General features: G+C 53.4%; 1 protein-coding gene across 1 annotated transcript; it reads left to right on the top strand.

Moving 5' to 3' along the window:
- Positions 1 to 2,417: 2,417 nt before the first annotated feature.
- Positions 2,418 to 16,163, top strand: TGME49_275490 (hypothetical protein). Its single transcript, XM_018781725.1, has 14 exons — positions 2,418 to 4,774; positions 5,001 to 5,217; positions 5,730 to 6,068; positions 6,616 to 6,734; positions 6,989 to 7,271; positions 7,885 to 8,162; positions 8,660 to 9,478; positions 9,761 to 10,095; positions 10,408 to 10,650; positions 10,880 to 10,979; positions 11,381 to 11,497; positions 12,050 to 12,276; positions 12,748 to 13,773; positions 14,559 to 16,163. The coding sequence occupies exons 1-14, from the start codon at positions 3,998 to 4,000 to the stop codon at positions 15,691 to 15,693; spliced, it is 6,015 nt and encodes a 2,004-aa protein (XP_018635677.1). The 5' UTR covers positions 2,418 to 3,997; the 3' UTR covers positions 15,694 to 16,163.
- Positions 16,164 to 16,670: the final 507 nt, after the last annotated feature.

The raw sequence follows: 16,670 nt of genomic DNA, 5'->3' as shown, positions 1-16,670 counted from the left end.
GAAATCGAAACTGCCCAACAGCTGCTGAAGTCACGAGACAGACGTAAAGAACACGACCTGTGTCTCGTCGGACCGCTTTATCTCTCAGTTTAATTCGTTCTCAAGTGGAAGCAGTGAGACGCGACAGATGACACCGGTGTAGCCGTTCTCGGATCTCCCATGAACGTTCATCAACCAGGCAAAACACACTTCTCACCGCGGCAGTTCCGTTGCAGAGGAATTCGACAAAACTGTGTTAATGGCCCTCAGCTGGCCCAGCGTCCTCTAGTTGACAAACTTTCTGAGCGCGTGCCCAGATACTAGGATGTCACACTAGTGCTGATGTTGCAACACACCGTAGTTGAGTGGTTCTGATTTTAACTTCTCCTTTTGAAGAGGAGAGACATCGCGGAACCCCGACGGCTCCTCGTGCAAACATGGACATCGGGCCAGTGCTTCAAATTGCGCATCGGGCAAGCGCCTGCTGGTTCAGCCCATTATGGCTCGACAGGGAGGGCCCATCCGACGACCCAGCTGCTGCGGATCCGTTAAAGAAAGTCCCAATGCAAAGGTGGAAGGCACTCCAGGTCCTCGTTATTTGGCACACGCTAGTGACGCACATTCACTTTCGTTTCACCATATTGTTTCTGATGGAAGCAGGGGGACCTACCCAAGACAGTCTGCGCATGCCCTAAAGCGACCAGTGAAATCCGGAAGTGTTGAACCCGCCTCCCCGAAACAGGAGAGATGCATGTAACAGCGGGGTCAAAACAGAGGCTCGTTACACTGGTATCGTATGAGCTACCCCACTTTATGTGAGGAAACAAGCCTTTTGTTTTAAGGGGTATCATAGGCATGGGTATGGTGTAGTCGTCTTTTCTATTACAGGCTGTCTCCGCATATGCGTGCGCTGGAGCAATACATACCTGTCGACGTGGGACGTCCTACCCTGTCTGGCCGTGCAGTGGGCAAGATCGCGAGTCTGACGTGAACCTGCCGGAGTTACAAGAAAACTTCACAGACTAAGCGAACAGATAAACTCCTCAGCTCAGTCATAGACACAGAAAAGATGTCAATTTTGACGTGACCCATGTGGCGTAGGTTCACAGACGAGGAAATCAGTGAAGCACACGGTGCCTCGGCTGAGGAAACTAGTCGACGACTGATGTACGCGTGCCACGACAGGGATGTAACGTATTCTATAGAAGTGCCATTCCAGGAAGATCGAGAAAACCCCGCGACTCTCTCTATCCCATGGTTACCACGCTCTACAGGATCACGGGACGTGCTTCACCACTCCTCCAGTTCAAATGATCTGCTGGCAACGACGTGTGCCATGCACCTGGGAAACCCGGCGTCGCTACGCTGCAGAGGCACGAACTAAAGGCCATAATATGCCTCTTTCGGAAAACCGGTTAACCTCGGGTGGTTCGACTGCAGTACAAACAAGCTTTTTATTCAGGAAACTTGCAAACCAACCCAATACCATTCCCTCATTGGAAAGCCCTTTTGCCCGTGTAGCTCTTGCAAATTCATGCGTCGTCGTGGAAATGTGGCAGAAGTGCGCAGGGAGTCTATTAAGTAAGTTCTTTCACTGGACTAGAACTCATTTTCGAATCAGTGTTGGCATTTTAAATACGGAACGGATTCTGACAGTGATGGGAATTTCTTCTTGCTGACGGACTGGTGACCTCGTCCTGATGCATGCTTCAGATGGCTGTTCATTGAAACATATATGCGCCCGTGTATATTCCTCTGTGTATGTATCAGTAGATGAAACACTTGGTTTGTTGTGTTGCCAAGTGCTGTACTTCCATAAACTAGCGATACAAATAAGGCTCTTCTCCGCTGTCTGAGACGTGGCGCCAATCTCGATCGACGATGTGAAGTGCTGGGTTGCACTGGCCGGGGATTCGCGGTTTCCCCCGTGTTCTGCAACAGTCTGTGGAAAGCGCGAATCACCGACAACTAGAAATACACATACATCGAGAACTCTCAATACATCTTTTCTCCCAACAAACTTTCTACGGTATATCTCCCTGTCTACATTTACAAGCATCTCATTGCCTCTGTGCAGAGATATCTATGTCGCTATTCCACCGGCTATTCGTCACGTAGACATGAGCAATGCGTGACACAAAGACTAAAGGAACACATGAACACAAAAGAACAATAGACGCCAAAGACAATCTATGGAGTCCTGGACTCAAGGACAGCTTCTTTCAGTGCTCGGCTCCTAGAGCTTCTGAGCCACAGGTTTTTTCCGAAAATAACATGACTGAAATGTAATACCAGTAAGTATAAATGGACAATTTGTCCAAATCCGCCATCATATAGGTAGATTTAAGTCTTTTCCGTAGCCTACACTTCCAAATAGATTTCGTCGGAAAAGTGAAAGTCGCATGTTGGACAGACATTTGATGGCTAATAGGCCATCTTCCGAGAGATTTTTGTCTACCACAGGTTCTGTATAGTGTGCTGTCACAGAATGTAGATCCCATGGCGTCTAGTTGCCCACTTCTTCCATGGCTCTGCCCTGAAGGTCACACGGGTCGTGATACGCCAATCCTCTCTTTGGAGGTTCATATTTTCGAAAGTTTCAGAGTCAACCCTTGTTGGAGGGGCTGTAGGGTGTTCCTTCTCGTTGCGTCGTGTGATTCTCGCGCGCACAACAATCTCCTCAGACGGTCCCAGGAGTTTTCATTTCGCCACATACCCCAAGAATGAAGGTGAGTTTTTTTCGACGCTGGATCCGGATCTCCTGTAGGCAATTCCATATCCAGCAAACTCCTGCTTCCCTGCGGTTTACGGTAAGAATCTGCAGTTGCGCGAGAACCAATAATAGCAGCGACAGAGGACTCGCACAGTGCCTGTGCCAGCGCATTAGACCGTCCTGGACAACAGTTGCGTACCTCCTTTTGGTGGCTGAAAAGGACGTTTCCAAAGAAACACCAGCTCAGAAACACTTTGTTTTTTAGCCACAGGGAAACGCAGTGGTGGTGTTGAAGTGAATTTTTAGAAAAGTGTTGGAGCGCACACTTGGCGAGGAAATCAACCGCATGCGTTGTCACCCCCCGCCTGCCCCCCGGCAAAGAGTGCATGTTTTTTTCCACTTTGTGAGAGAGCTGTTACAACAGAGGCAAGGTCAAACCTGAAATTCTTGTCCAAGGATCCCTCTTCTTCCTTTTCAATTCCACTTTCTACCGTCCCATTTTCACCACAGAAAGCCCCCTTCTGTCTCTGAATTGTTTGTTTCTCTTGTCGACGCCATTGGCTGGGGAGAAGACGGAGACAGTTTGTCCGAGGTCGAGAGAATCCGTTTTAAAAGACCTAAGGAAGAAACCCACGAACGCTTCCACACGTTCTTGCTCAGTGTAGGAGGCAATTTGTAGCTCCTCGTTGTCGGAGTTATCCGAATCCTTCCTTGTCTTCTTTTTCTCGTCTTCCTTGTCGCTGCTCTCCTGTCTCTCAACTCGGTAACAGGAAGACTCGAAGGAGTCACGCCGCGTTTCAACTCCTCGCCGAGCTTCTTGTCCCCGCGGTTCTTTGCATGCTGCCTTCTCTCCTGATCATCAGGATGAGTCGTCAGATTTTAAATGTCCCCCTGCTTCGTCGGAGTCCTGCCTTACCACGCCTCTCCTGCGCGGCTTAAATCGACTTTCTTGTCTTGCTCCTCTTTTTCCTCCCCCAGTTCTCTTCACTCTCGCTTCCTGGAAATCGCACAAGAAAGACCTGAGGAAGTCGCGCTCCGCCGTCGCTTTTCATGGAGGTAACGGGGGAGAGGCGGCCCTACCAACCCTCCACATATATATATGTATACATACATATATATATATATATATATATATCTGTGGATGTCTGGATAGGTTAGGATACATGTGAGGATAGGTTAGGATACATGTGAGCATTGGTCTGCATACCCATACGTTGCTAAAACGCCATCTGGTTTCGCAAACGCATGCATAACATTTCACTGGCATTTGTGCATGTGTGTAGAGGGAGAACAGTGTAGCTCGACATGGTGGACTTCCTCGTCCCGGGGCTCATCCCCGCCTGTGCGCCTGCTGCCCCAGGCCCTTCGTCCTGTTCTTCCTCTTCTTCTTCCTCTTCTTCTTCGTCGCACTTATCTAAAGATCTGTCGACCTCGTCCAATCCGTCGTCTTCCTCGTCTTCTGTCCCTTCGCGCCTGACGGCAGGAGCGTCTGAACCTCCGCCTACGAGTGCTGCTGTGTTTGACGATGGGGCTTCGGATATCGCGGTTCTGCGCCAGTACATTGATCTGTTTGAGAAGACAAGCAGCTTTGCCCTTGACTCAGAGAGTGGGCAGTCGCCGGTGTCGAATCCCGGAGGTTGTCGCCTCATCCCCAGAGAGCGACCGGCGGCATCTTTGCGGCCTTCGAGCGACCCGCGGGGGCCTGCGCCCGAAGGCGAGGAGTCAGGGGACCAAGCAACGGGAAACAGGACTGGAGCCCAAGGGGCCGTTGCCGGAGCTGGGTCGGCAGGAGACAAGGAAGCCGATCCGGCGGCTTCCGAGCTTCACAGCATGCTGGGATTCAGACTCCGGAGCACGCTGCAGCTTCTGCTTTTGCTCAAGCAAACGGAGGTTCTTGGCATGCGTCTTTACAGGATTCTTTGCGAACAGAGGAGGCGGAAGGAACGACTTCGACGCCAGGGAAAGACAAGTTCTCAGGATGGAGACAGCCACGAGATGATTGACGAAGGGGGAGAAGAAGCTCTTGTTGTGTCGGGAGTCGTGGATGCTTGGACTCGAACGAGTGAACTGTCAGAGGGGCAGGTAGGCGGGGACTCTCGCTGACCATGTTTGTCTCGCTGTCTTTCGCAAATACGTTTTGTGAAAATAAAGACACGACGGAGAAGCTCTGTTCTGTTTTCCTCTCCTCAACTCCTCATGTTTGTCACAAACATACTTTTGACGTAACAGAGAAGATGGAGAAGACTAGTCCTGTTTCCTTCGTTTCAAAGTTTCATGCCTTTTACAAACACCCTCTGCGTCTCTTCAGGCTCTCCGGTGGATTTTCGCGCGCTACCGCTCTGTCCGAGTTCTCGTTGCCCTCGAGGCCTGGCTCCAGTGGGAAGCGAGGCACCTGGCGGGACTTTGTGGGGCTTCTGCCAGTTCTCCCGTCTCTCTGGAAGGCAGCTTCTCTGGTGCCGCCGTGACCGGCTTCCGAAACTCTGCTGAACGCCACATGCAGAGCGCGAGAATCCCCGGAAAAAAGGGTAAGCGACGAGCGACGGGGAAACTCAAAAAGAAGACACTTACTGGAGATGTGCGGGGGAAGAAACGAGGCAAACTGAGAATACATTCGTTACTGTAGGGAGGGAAAACAGGGCCTTTCACTGTTGGCAAAGGTGTCAACGCTCATCGTATCCTTCGAGGCAGGAGAGAGGCTGGGGCTCAACCCCTGTGGTTTGTCGCTCAACAATGTCCGAATGACCAGGCGCTTCTGCTTCTTCCTACAGAGGCAGAAGGAATTTTTCGATCTTTCTTTGCTGTGTCGTCGCGAGCGACACAAATCGCCTTCAAAGTTCGGTTTCCGTCCCTGCCCAGCTAAATGGAAATGTCTTCTGTCTCTCTTGCGCCCTTTCGAGTTTCATGGCGATCCCCGTATCCCCACCGCTCTCTCTGTACATGCTTGTTTCGATCTCTCTCTGACCGGGTAAATGCCTGTGCGTCTACGCAGATACACTGCATTCACGGATGGGTGCACCCTCTGTTTCTTTATTTTCAGCTCCCAACGCGAGCGACCTCCCCAGCTGTCCAACAGCTTCTGCGGCTCCGTCGCTCTTCTACCACGCGGACTGGCCGTACGTTTTGCCGGGCGCCTCGCATGCCTGGAGGGCCGCTTCGTGCCGGAGGGGAGCGGAGGCGCAGCTCTGCGAGAGCCCACCGTCGTCAGGTTCTCGTTCGTCTTTCTCTCACTCGGCGCCGCTGATCTCCGAAGTGGACAGAAGAGAGACGCGGGCGTTTTTCGCCGGAGTTTGGCAGCTGCTGCGCATGGGGAAGTTGCTCGAGGCGGAGAAGCAGGCTGTTGAGCGTGGAGCTGCGTGGCTTGTTGAGGTGATAAGAGGTACGAAGCGCAAGACGAGAAGACTGAGGAGAGGGCACAGAAGGGACGTAGATAGAAAACAATGGCACTCAGTTGTGTGGGTCTAGGCGACGTGAGAGTGTCGATTGGCGCAACTGAAACATGGAGAAGGCTCTGGAAAAAATATTTCAAAGAGCTCGACAAGTGCATGCTTTCCACGTCTGGGGGGAGCCGCTAGTTCACGCAGTGCTCTCGCTTTCTCGGTTCCTCGGGTGGGAGGGTCGACTGCGAAGAAACAGTGATGTGCGAGGCGAGACACACGACAGAGAGACGAAGAGATCGACGGTTGAAAAAGAGAAACAGAGTCGAAGAGGTTGAGGAGTTTTTCCTCTTAAGAAGGAAAAACACACGCCTATGCATGCTCTTTTTTGAAGTTTCGGAAAACTTCGTCGGAAAAAGGACGAAACGTCTCGCGGAAACCTTTTCTGCTCCGCTGTCGTCCATGTGCGGCTTCTTCGTGTCTGTTCCAATCATTTCTGCCACTTACTGTTCGCAAGTTCCATTAGTACTTTGTTTTTTTCGCTCTCAGGCGACGAACCTTGGATGGAGCCGTACGTCTACGACGACGTCGATCTCTCCTTGCAAGTTGAAGACGTTTTCACAGACCACGAAATTCGGCTTCTCTCGGACGCGAGCCCAATTCTGAAAGTGCGTCGATTGTCTTTGCTGCTCGTTATCTGTTCTTCTCAATACCCCAGCTTCTTCTCTCCTTCCTCTCCTTTCTGCTGTTCTCTCCTCTCTCTCGCTCCGTGCTTCTAAAGCTCCGTTGCTTCTATCCGTTTGCTACGTCGTCACACCTGACACCATTTCTGTGGGTTCGGCCTTACGTTGTGTAGCGCGTTTTTCGCGGCCTTTCTGCATGCGGTCCTTCGTCATTTCCTTCCTTTTGCCGTGCCCTTCAGGCCTGCTTATGGCCGAGCGGCTATTCGCTTCAGCACGTCGCTCTGGCCGCTCGCGAGGAAGGCAAGGAAGAGTTGCGGGGCCTCCAGGAGTCTCTGAAGAATGCGGAGCTGGAGAAGAAGACTGAAAAGAATGCCGAACTTTGCTCCACTGGCGCCTTTGCACTGAAGAATGCCGGGATTGCCGCGGCGCTCGACAAGAAGCAAATGGGGTGGTACGGCGAAGGCAAGAAAGGCAGAAGTCTCCTCGTCCACGTTTGTCAAAGGATTCTCGCCAAACAGCAAGGTGAGTGTTTGAAGCGTTCCAAAATGTTGGGAGGAGACCAGGGAGAGTTGCAGGGAAACGTTGGCTTCAAGATTTCAAAAAAAAACATTTAGAACGCGTTTTCCGTGTCTATGGAGCCTTGCCGTTTGATGCAAGCCTGCCTCATCGGAACTCTCTGTCTCCTCGGTGTAGGAATCACTTCCTCTCTCGAGGCTTCACGTTTAGTCTGAAGACTGTTCGAAAGGTGTGTTTCACCCGCTTCTGTCTCCTGGCTGTCGTTGACCTAGCTTTCGAAGTCTTCTTCCTTCTCTGTCTCTTCCGTGCTGTCTGAGACGCCTTATTCACGGCAATCTTCGTCTTCCACCACGTTGGTCAAACAATGCTTAAGGCTCTCTGATTTTTGGACGCGCCGAGGACCTGCTGTTGCGCCTCTCAGTGTCCTCGGTACCATGCCAATGGACTTCAGGCTCACCGTTTGCTGTGTTGTGTCGGCTTTTCTTCACCCCCTTCCGCCTGCCCCGTCTGAGTGACCTGGTGCTTTCCCTTTTCTGTCTGCCAGCCGCAATTCGCCTTTTTTCTTCGCCTCTCTGCACTTTCTTCTGCTCTTCGTGGTGTGTCGCTGTGTCCTCCACAGATCCCACAGTGTCTCTCTCTGTCTCCTCGTCTGCTCCTCTCTCCGCCCGCATCTCGCCTCGGTGCACATTCGACTTCGCAGCGGCCGCAGGGAAGGGGGCTGTGGGTGTTCTGGCTGGCCTTGGCGTCGGCGAGAAAGTAGAGACGCAAAAGGGAGGATTTGGGATGGAGTCGTTCGAACAGGCGATCTACGGCTACTTGTCTGGGTCCCTGGAAGCCATGGAGCACGTCAGCACCGGGTGGGCCGACTGTCTCTTCGCCCTCGTGAGGGCCGTCAAGGTGAGAGCGCGCAAGGAGACACAGGGGGAGGAGAGAGGCCGCGGCGGGGAGAGAATGAGAGGCAAAAGAGCGGCAGAAACCGAACAAGGAGACGCGGATCCACGGTGACTGCGGCGACAAGTCACGCGAGGAATGGTATAGGGGAGAGAGAGGCGCGCGAGAAGGAGGGGTAAAGTGATCCGACTCTGAGTTTTTTGAGGTTCGGCATTTTTTGAGTTCCTCTCTGAGCGTCTCAAAACTCACGCGTGAGAAAGGACAGAAATTCGTGTGTGTATGTGATCAGGAGAATTCTTGTTTTTCTTGAATTCTCGGTTTTCCCCGCGTTTGCTTTCTCTGTGCCTCTTTCGCTGTTTCGCTTCTTCGAGGTCCTTGTCTTGCATTTTGGTCTCTTTTTGTGCGACTTGCCCGGCGTTTATCGCGTCGCTTTTCAGCTGGTTCTCAGTGGCTCTCTCTCACTGTCTTAACTTTTCATGTCTTCTCTGCTGTCGCTTCTGCAGGCTAGCCTCATCGATGGCACCTTGCGCTGCATGCGTTCCCACGAGCCTCACGGGCGCTTCGCCGGCGAGCCTCGACGAGGCGGTTTTCTGCCTCCAGTCCCGAGGCGGAAGAACGGCAAGTGCTGTTCCGCTTCACCTGCGGCGAGCGCTGGCGAGGTGAACAGAGTTCCAAGCGCATCGTTTTCCTCTCGAACAGAAGGAAGCGTGTCTGCGTCGCCGCGAAAGAAGCGACGCACTTTGCAAGAGCACGGTTCGTCTCTCAACGACTTCTCTGCCTCCCGGGGAGGAGTTTCTCCGCAGTCGTCACCCCGGTCGGACCTGCCTGATGGATATCTTTCCGTCTGCGCTGTGGGGAAAGGAGAAGAGGCAGACGAAGAGGGGGCTGGAACACTCAGAAGAAGGAAGAGTCTCTACGACCCGCTCCGTATTCTCCTCACAGACTTCCTCCGACCGCAGAGTGCGGCCTTCGAAGACGACGCGGAGGTCGCCGGCCAGGAGAGAAAGGGAGCACCGGACGGCGAAGCCGTAGAGACGCCGGAAGAAGAAAGTGGAGAGAAAACGTGCTGTTGCGGAAGAGCGTGGATTGGGGAAGAGGCAGAGTGGCGAGAAGCGTCGCCCGCGCTTCCGCCTGGGGACGAGGGCCTTGGGGTCGACGAAGGAGGAGACGCGCTCGACTGTGTAGTTGAGGAGGCGAGGGAAGGTGGAGAAGGCGGAAGGAACGAGAGGATTGATGAGGAATCCAGTTCTTTTTCTGGGGAAGAAAGATGCGCGAAGCAAGTCGATGAGGGTGTCCTCGCTCTTCTCTTCAACATCATGAATGTAAGTTGAAAAACGAGCATGGCACAGGTGGAACTGCCCGTCACTGTCATAATAAAGGACAGGCCTTCAGTGTTCTCGGTAAAGTTCTTTCTATCGGTAAGCGATTTCCGACGTCACAAGTTGCTTGGTGTCCACGTTTTTCGGACCTGATCCCTTTTCTCCGCTTCCTCTCTTCGTGGCAACGCCTTTTCTCTCCACGTTTCCTGTTTCTGTTGAAGTCATGCGTCGTCTAGGATTCGCGCGACCTTGACTTCGCTCTGTTTCTCGTCGCTTCTCGTCCAGGACCTTCCCCTCTTTCTTCGGCGCTTCGTCCCCTCCGCCCACAGCCGCGAGCAGATCGTGACCGAGGGGGCGGACGAGCTCCGGCTTCTTCAGTTGTTCCTGGTTTTCCTCTTTCTGCAAAACTCGTCTTCACCTCCGACGGGCGCCGCCGGCCAGGAGCGAACTGGCGAAGCCGAAGAAACAGCAGCGAAGGACGAACGGGAGGAACGAAGTTTGTATGCCAAGAGCGTCAAGAAGCTTCTGCGAAAGACTTTCCGCCACGGGCCGAGGCTTGTGTTGCCGCGCAAGTCACGCGTCGAAGGCGCAGAGACTGAAGCCGTTGATCTCGTCACAGTGTAAGGAAGCCCCGCGAGACAGTCGATGGAATAGAACAGGCAGGAGAGATAGAGACGATGAGAAATATCGCACGACGAAGAAGAGACAAGACAGGGGACCGGCTGGCGTGACGCCGGAGGTCCGAAAACCGATCTTTGGTTTACAGGCGAGAGGTCAGAGGCCGCACTGCCAGATGAAGAGAACACAGGATTTCACCCTTCCACAACTGCTCATGGGCGAGAATGTGCAAGAGCGAGGAGAACAGTCCTTCCAGATTCCAGTGTGATTGAATCATGGCTCGGCTCTCTTCGCTTCGTTCGTGCTTTCCCCAGGTCGTGCTCTCCATCTCTTTCCTTCCAAGAATTCACGGCTTTCTTCGTCGTTCTCCAGGGCGACCTCAAGCAGCCCTTTCTCGCATTTCCTTCGTCACTCTCCTCTCCTGCCGCGCAACTCTCTCTGTCTCTCCCTGTTCGTTCTCCTCTGTCTCCGCCCCGTGGACTGCGCGAGTGCGACGGTGAAGAAGACGCGCAAGACGCAGAAGGATTGAGCGTCAGAGATGCGGACTTCCTTGTCGGGTGAGGATCCAAACATGCATCGGGGAACGCATGCGTAGAGGGGCTTTGCCGCTTATGCGAGTTTTTCGATGCACACGTCAGATTTCGCAGCGTCGACGTGGATGCTGGGATGAGGAGAAGAAGATCGACAGAGAGCAACGCAAGTCGCAAGTGAAAGACCGAGTAGCGAACTTAGAGATCATTCTTTCTTCGTCTTTCTTCTGGATCCTGCGCCTGGCTGTGTTCTCAGGGGATTCATCGCCCATGTTTTCCAGCAGCTTCCAGTCTGCGATGTCCTCCTTCACGTGAAGATTGTGGAACTCCTGCGATACGTCAGCTCGGAGCGCCGGGTAAAGCAACAGGAGAAAAGCGGTTTTTTAGTCCGCGTTTTTTCGTTGCTGATATGAGTGAAAACAGATAGGAGTCCATATACCACGCCTGGAACGTAACCGACGTGGAACAACCTTACTGTTGCGGGATACTGAGATCCAAGAGAAAAACTGGAAAAAAATAAACAGGGCGTCGAGAAGACGAAACAAATGCGAGAAGCCATGGAGGTTACAACCTCGCCAAGTTCGGTGACGCAGAAGCTTCTGCTTGATCCTCTCACCGCACAGCGAAACAGAAGGGAAGTCGAGAGAAGAACACGAAGGACGCCCGGCATTTCCAGGTTCGTCTCAGCCTTGGATGAGAACTTCAGACGCCATGCAGATCCTTTTCCTGCTCTCCCTGATGCGCATGTTCTCTCCAGGTGAAGCTTCTAGGCGACTGGCTATGGAGGCGATTCGCAGCTCGATACTGGGAGTCCCGAGAAGGCAGGGAACTCCTGGAAGAATGCGTCTCTTGGATCGCCACCAACTTCCCTCAGGTGCGTGCACTCTTTCGACTTCGATGTTTATTCGTATCCATACAGATTTGGATAAACGCATGCACACACAGTATTTAGTTCCATGTATATATATATATATATATCTGTATGCGCGTGTGTGTCTGTGAACGACGTGAACGGCTTGCGATGCAAGCAGTCGTCGGTTTTCTTTTCCCTGTTTCGCAATAAGGAGAACCTTTGGAGATAGCCCATGCTGAAAAGTACTCGTCGACGGGCGAGTTTCGATGTTTCTTCTCGCAGTCCTATAGAGCCGCGCTCTTCCGAACGTACATTCGCGTCTACCCTCCTAACTCGCCGATATGTCCACTGTTTTTACAAGCCAGCAGTTCTTCACGCATAGAGACACCACACACGACAACGGCCCTATACTTTCCTGGACGTGTATTTGCAGCGATTCGCATCGCTCGAGGCGTGTCTAGAACTCTTCCCACGGAAGGCGAAGATGTTTCGAGCAGCCTGCTCACGGGGCTGAGTGTCTGTTTCGTCGAGCGCAGTCTTCTGTCACTTTCTGCTTCCGTTTCCTCTCAACAGGATGTCCTCAGGGTGGCGCTTCGCTGTGCTGAGCGCAGCTGGCATTGCTCGAGGCCGCTCGTGGTGTCTGGGCGGGGCATGCGCGTGGGGAGGGGCGACCGCGACGCAGACTCTGAGGGCGGCGAAGACGAGTCCAACGGCCCCGGCGACTGTGCGTTCTCTGAAGGCCGCGATGAAGAGGAAACAGACGCACAGGACGAGCGACTAATCTTCGACGAGAGACGAGAGTAAGGGCCTTTTCCGTTTCCAGAAAAAACGGAACTCGAGAGAGAAGTTGCAACCGAGGCTGGTTCGCTCTTGGGTTGCTGTTCATCCACGCTCAATCGAAGAAGTGAGAGTAATCAAACAAAGACTGTGGAGGCGCTCTATTCGACACGCACCGCTCTTCAAACGCCTGCATATAGGTGTGGTTTGACGTCCCTGTATCTGCAGGGCAGCCTCGTTTTCTCTGTAATCGACCCAAGAGGCCTCAGTGGGATCTGCAGACCCAGTCACGCCTGTCGCGAGCTGCGAATCCCCTGAACTGTGCAAAGGAAGCAGCACGGGGATGCGTGGCTTCTTTGGACGTCGTCACCGCGATTTCTTCGGACTTCCGACGAAAGGAAGACTAGATCCTTCATAAGAAGCAGCAAAGGTTGGGAACTTCACAAGTTGCCCTGTCGGTGTCTGTGTGGTTTCTGTGTGCTCACTTCTCCCAGAGAAACTGCAGTTGAGCGTCTTCAGTTTTCCGTCTTCCTCGTTCTCTCCGTCTTCTCACTCTACTACGTGAACCGGAAGTTTCAGAGCCACGCTGACCAGCCTCTCGCTCTTCTTCTCAAGGACAGCGCGGCGACATCTTCTCTCCTTCCTCTTTCTTCCGTCTCCTCTGCTTCTCCCCCTCCCTCGCGCTGGCTTCTGCTTCTGGGGCTCTACTGCCTGGGCGTCATTGCACACCTGGGTCTGCTCGGCCTCTGCCTCGACTTCCGCGGACTCGTGCGCCTCACCCGCAGTCTCCTTCGCCAGAACGCTGGTCGCGGCCCCGTCGCGGAGACTTCGGAGGGCCTCGGGGAGCGCGGCGCCCCGAAGGCTTCTTTGGAGCCCAACGCGCCCGAAGGGGCCGCGCGGCGGGGCCCGCCCACGCGGAGTGGCCCGCCCACGCGGAGTGTCGTGGGTGATGGAGGGACATGGGAGGTCTCCCCGGGAGAAGAACGCGGGCGCGAAGGACACACGTTCAGGGGAGGTTTCGGCGAGGGAGACGGAAGACAGAGAAGCGACAACAGAGGAGAAAAAGCTGAACTCGAAAGGCGGGCAGAACGAGAGTCGCGAGTCGTCTCGGGGCTGGGCGACTGGATCCGCTTCGCTGTGGACCCTGGCCTCGTGTCTCCCGTTCTCGATCTCCTTCTCCAGGAGTTGGACGACGACGTTGGGCGCGCGGGAGAACTGCGGCAAAGCGCCGCAAGCAAAAGACGCGAAGACGAGGAAGAACGGAAGCCCGAGGCTGCGAGAGACGCCGAAACGGCACCCTCACGTTTTTCTCTCACCACGGAGGCGGAAAAGAAGGGGAAAGCAGCTCTGGAGAGAGAGGAAGAGACGGAGGCAGGGCGCGACTTCGGAAGTAGAACCAGCACTGTCAGTTTCGTCTCTTGCGACGAACCGAGTCAGCCGAGTTTTCTGCCTTCGCGGCTCAACCCCATTGAGAAGCTGCGGACGGCGTTGATGGGAGGGGCGCCTGTGCTGCGTCTAAGGTAAGAAAACACACAGACAACAAGAAAGCGAACAGCTATCAAGCACATGTGGAACTTTGTTTCCATTCACATCAAACTTTCCTCAAAAACAGGAAGAAAGGACTCGACACGGTAGCTCAAACCGCTCATGTGATCACGCCCGATGTGCCGTCTTTGAAACTTCGTCAACCCAGAGACTGGGGGCACATGCCCTGATCGCCATTTCACGTGATGTCAGAACTTGAGTCTCCCTCCTCCAAATCCTTTCCGCTTTGCCCTGGAGGCCCCACGGATACTGCATTTCCTCTGTTTACATTGTAAGGTTGAGGGCTGATGTCGAGACAAGACAGAAAAGTGAGAAACAAACCGGCTAACGTTTCCCGAGGCCGCGTTTATCCGCGTACCCCGTTTTTTCGGCGAACCTCGACTGTGTGTTTTTGCCTCTCCGTGGTCGGCTCGATTTTCTCCGTCTTCCTTGCCCTTGTATGAACCTCTAGATTTGACGGCGTTTTCCTCCTCACGGTATGCGTAGAAGACTCCCATATGTCGAGGGGCCTCATTGTTGTACGATAGTGAAGTGCCACACTTAACGGCTGCCAGTCATTCCACTGTGCGGACTCCAGGTTTTCATGAAGGACGTTCGGAAGAAGAAGCTGAACTCTCATCCTGCTGCTTCTTCTGCAACAAAGAGTTGCAGGAAAAGTTGAACAGTCGCGAAGGCACAAGATGCTTCTGAAGGTTGTGTGGACGGTGCAGTGATGTCGCTGTAATGCTTTCGAGCTCCCACTGTCTGAGTTTTTCTGCAGAGACCGTTCCCTGCTGCCTACGACGCACCTGGTGCAGTTCCACGATCTCCTGACTGCCTCGACCCTCACAGGAGCCGTCGAGCGGCGGCTGAGGGTGCTCGCGCCTCCAAGTGTCCGCGACTCACGAGGGCCTTCTTCTCTCACGCCGTCCACCCACTTGTCCAGCGCGGCGTCTTCGATTCTGAGTGCAGCGGCGGCCCTCTTTCGAACTTCTGCTTTGTTCTTCGCTCACTGCAAGAGTCGGTTAGGGAACGAGTTTCCTGGCTCTCGAGCGCTCTCCCTGTCTCGCCTGCGGAGTGACGACCCCTTCGCGGGACCTGCGTCTGCGGCTTCGGAGGAAGGCGCTAGCTTCTTTCCTTTGTTGTCAGACAGGCAACGAGAAGAAGAAGCCGCGGCGATCGGCGCTCTGGAACTCGAGTCGCGCCTGCAACTGGAGCAGCTGTCGAGGCATGTGACCGCTCTGCTGCGTCGCTCAGATGAAGCGCGCTTCCCTTCAGTGGAGGAGAGAGAGAGGCGGGTGGACGCGCGGAAGGCGCTGCTTTCTCAGCTGGAAAAAGAGCGGCGCAAACTAAAGACACACACGTCTCTCTCCTCGCTCTTCCACGTTCCGTCCTTCGTGGAAGAAGACGAAACCGTCGTTTCGGCAGAGACGGAAAGCTGCTCCGTGGACGCCTCGCCCTGTGGCTCCGTCGCCCAAAGCGAGAGCCCAGGCCCCGACGACCGCGAAGCCTTCCACAGGCTCGAGGAGCAACAGGGGGAAGGTCCGGACTTCGGGGACTCTGAGAGGCGAGTCGCCGCGTCGCGGAGACAGGAGAGAGAGAGTAGACGCGGGAAGGCGGCACTGTTGCTGCTCCTTCGATCCGAGCTGCTCGGACAGGCACAGCAGCTGGTCGTCCTCTGGAGTCGCGTGGAGAACAAGTGGAGAGAAACGGAAGTCGAAGGACAAGACCTCTGCGGACCCGCGGCAGAGGGAGAAAAAACGGAACGGAAAAAGGGAGACGAAAAGAACAAGGTGTGTCGAGACGCAGCAGGCTTGGTCGTCTTCGCGTCCGAAGTCCTCGCCACGACAGCCAGCCGATTCCCGAAAGCCGAGGCTGTGCTGCAGCAGGCTCTCGGTCTTGGGGACTTCTCTTGAACGCTCCAAGGCGGAGAAGAAAAACTAGCCTCTTTAGGACAAGAGAAACGTTCGACAGCAAGGCAACGTAAAGCGGAGACACTTGGATATCGAAGGAACACAGTCAGAGAAGCGACACAAATTTCAGTCCTTGCCGATCACCCACCCGACAACCGAATGAAGTAAAAGAAAGAGAGGGATATATTCCTGTATACATATATTTATATATATGTATATATAAATATGCGTATATATATATATATATATATATACATGCATATATGTATATATTTATGTAAATCGGTATCGAAACGATTGTATCTGGATTTCCGGATACATTGTGGTTGAATGTCTTTACGGCGAAAAACCTGTTTTTTTCTGTCAATGGTGGCCACTTGGAACAGGTGTACCCGTTGAACCCCATCGTGCCGTGGTTCCTCCAAAGTTTCTTAGCGGGCGGACGAAAGAGAGAGGCAGGAACGAAAACGAACAACTTACCAACGGAGAATTCTTGTTCTTCCCCCCTTGTCAAGGAAGGACCCTGGACACTGCAAGCGGTGTAGAGTTCGCTCTTCAAAAGAGAAAGAGCCGCTGCACACGCAACCAGAAGGACTCTCACCGATCTACCTAAAGGTAGATACATGCACATACAAGTATATATATGTATATATGTATGTATATATATATATATATATGTACAAATAAATCTATATATATATATATATAAGTATTTATATATGTAGGTGGGTAGATACCTGGTTTGTCTGCGAAGAAGGACTGAAAATGAAGAAGAGGGATAGAGTGTGAGTGCTCTTATCGACTGCTACGGAACAGCAGGTGTGACTAACAGGAAAACGTTGAAGCTCTCGAGAGCAATCGACCTTAGGTGCCTCAGTTCTGTTGACGGACTAGGCATGCTGCACATACTATGCAGAGAGTTTTACGTACTCATATGTCTGAGACCTTGACTTGTAGACACGCATACGCTTGCATACGGG

The sequence above is a fragment of the Toxoplasma gondii genome, chromosome X (genome assembly GCF_000006565.2).
Source record: "Toxoplasma gondii ME49 chromosome X, whole genome shotgun sequence".
Classification (NCBI taxonomy): domain Eukaryota; phylum Apicomplexa; class Conoidasida; order Eucoccidiorida; family Sarcocystidae; genus Toxoplasma; species Toxoplasma gondii.
The sequence above is the reverse complement of the archived record's forward strand: the minus strand, read 5'-3'. Positions and strand labels throughout refer to the sequence as shown.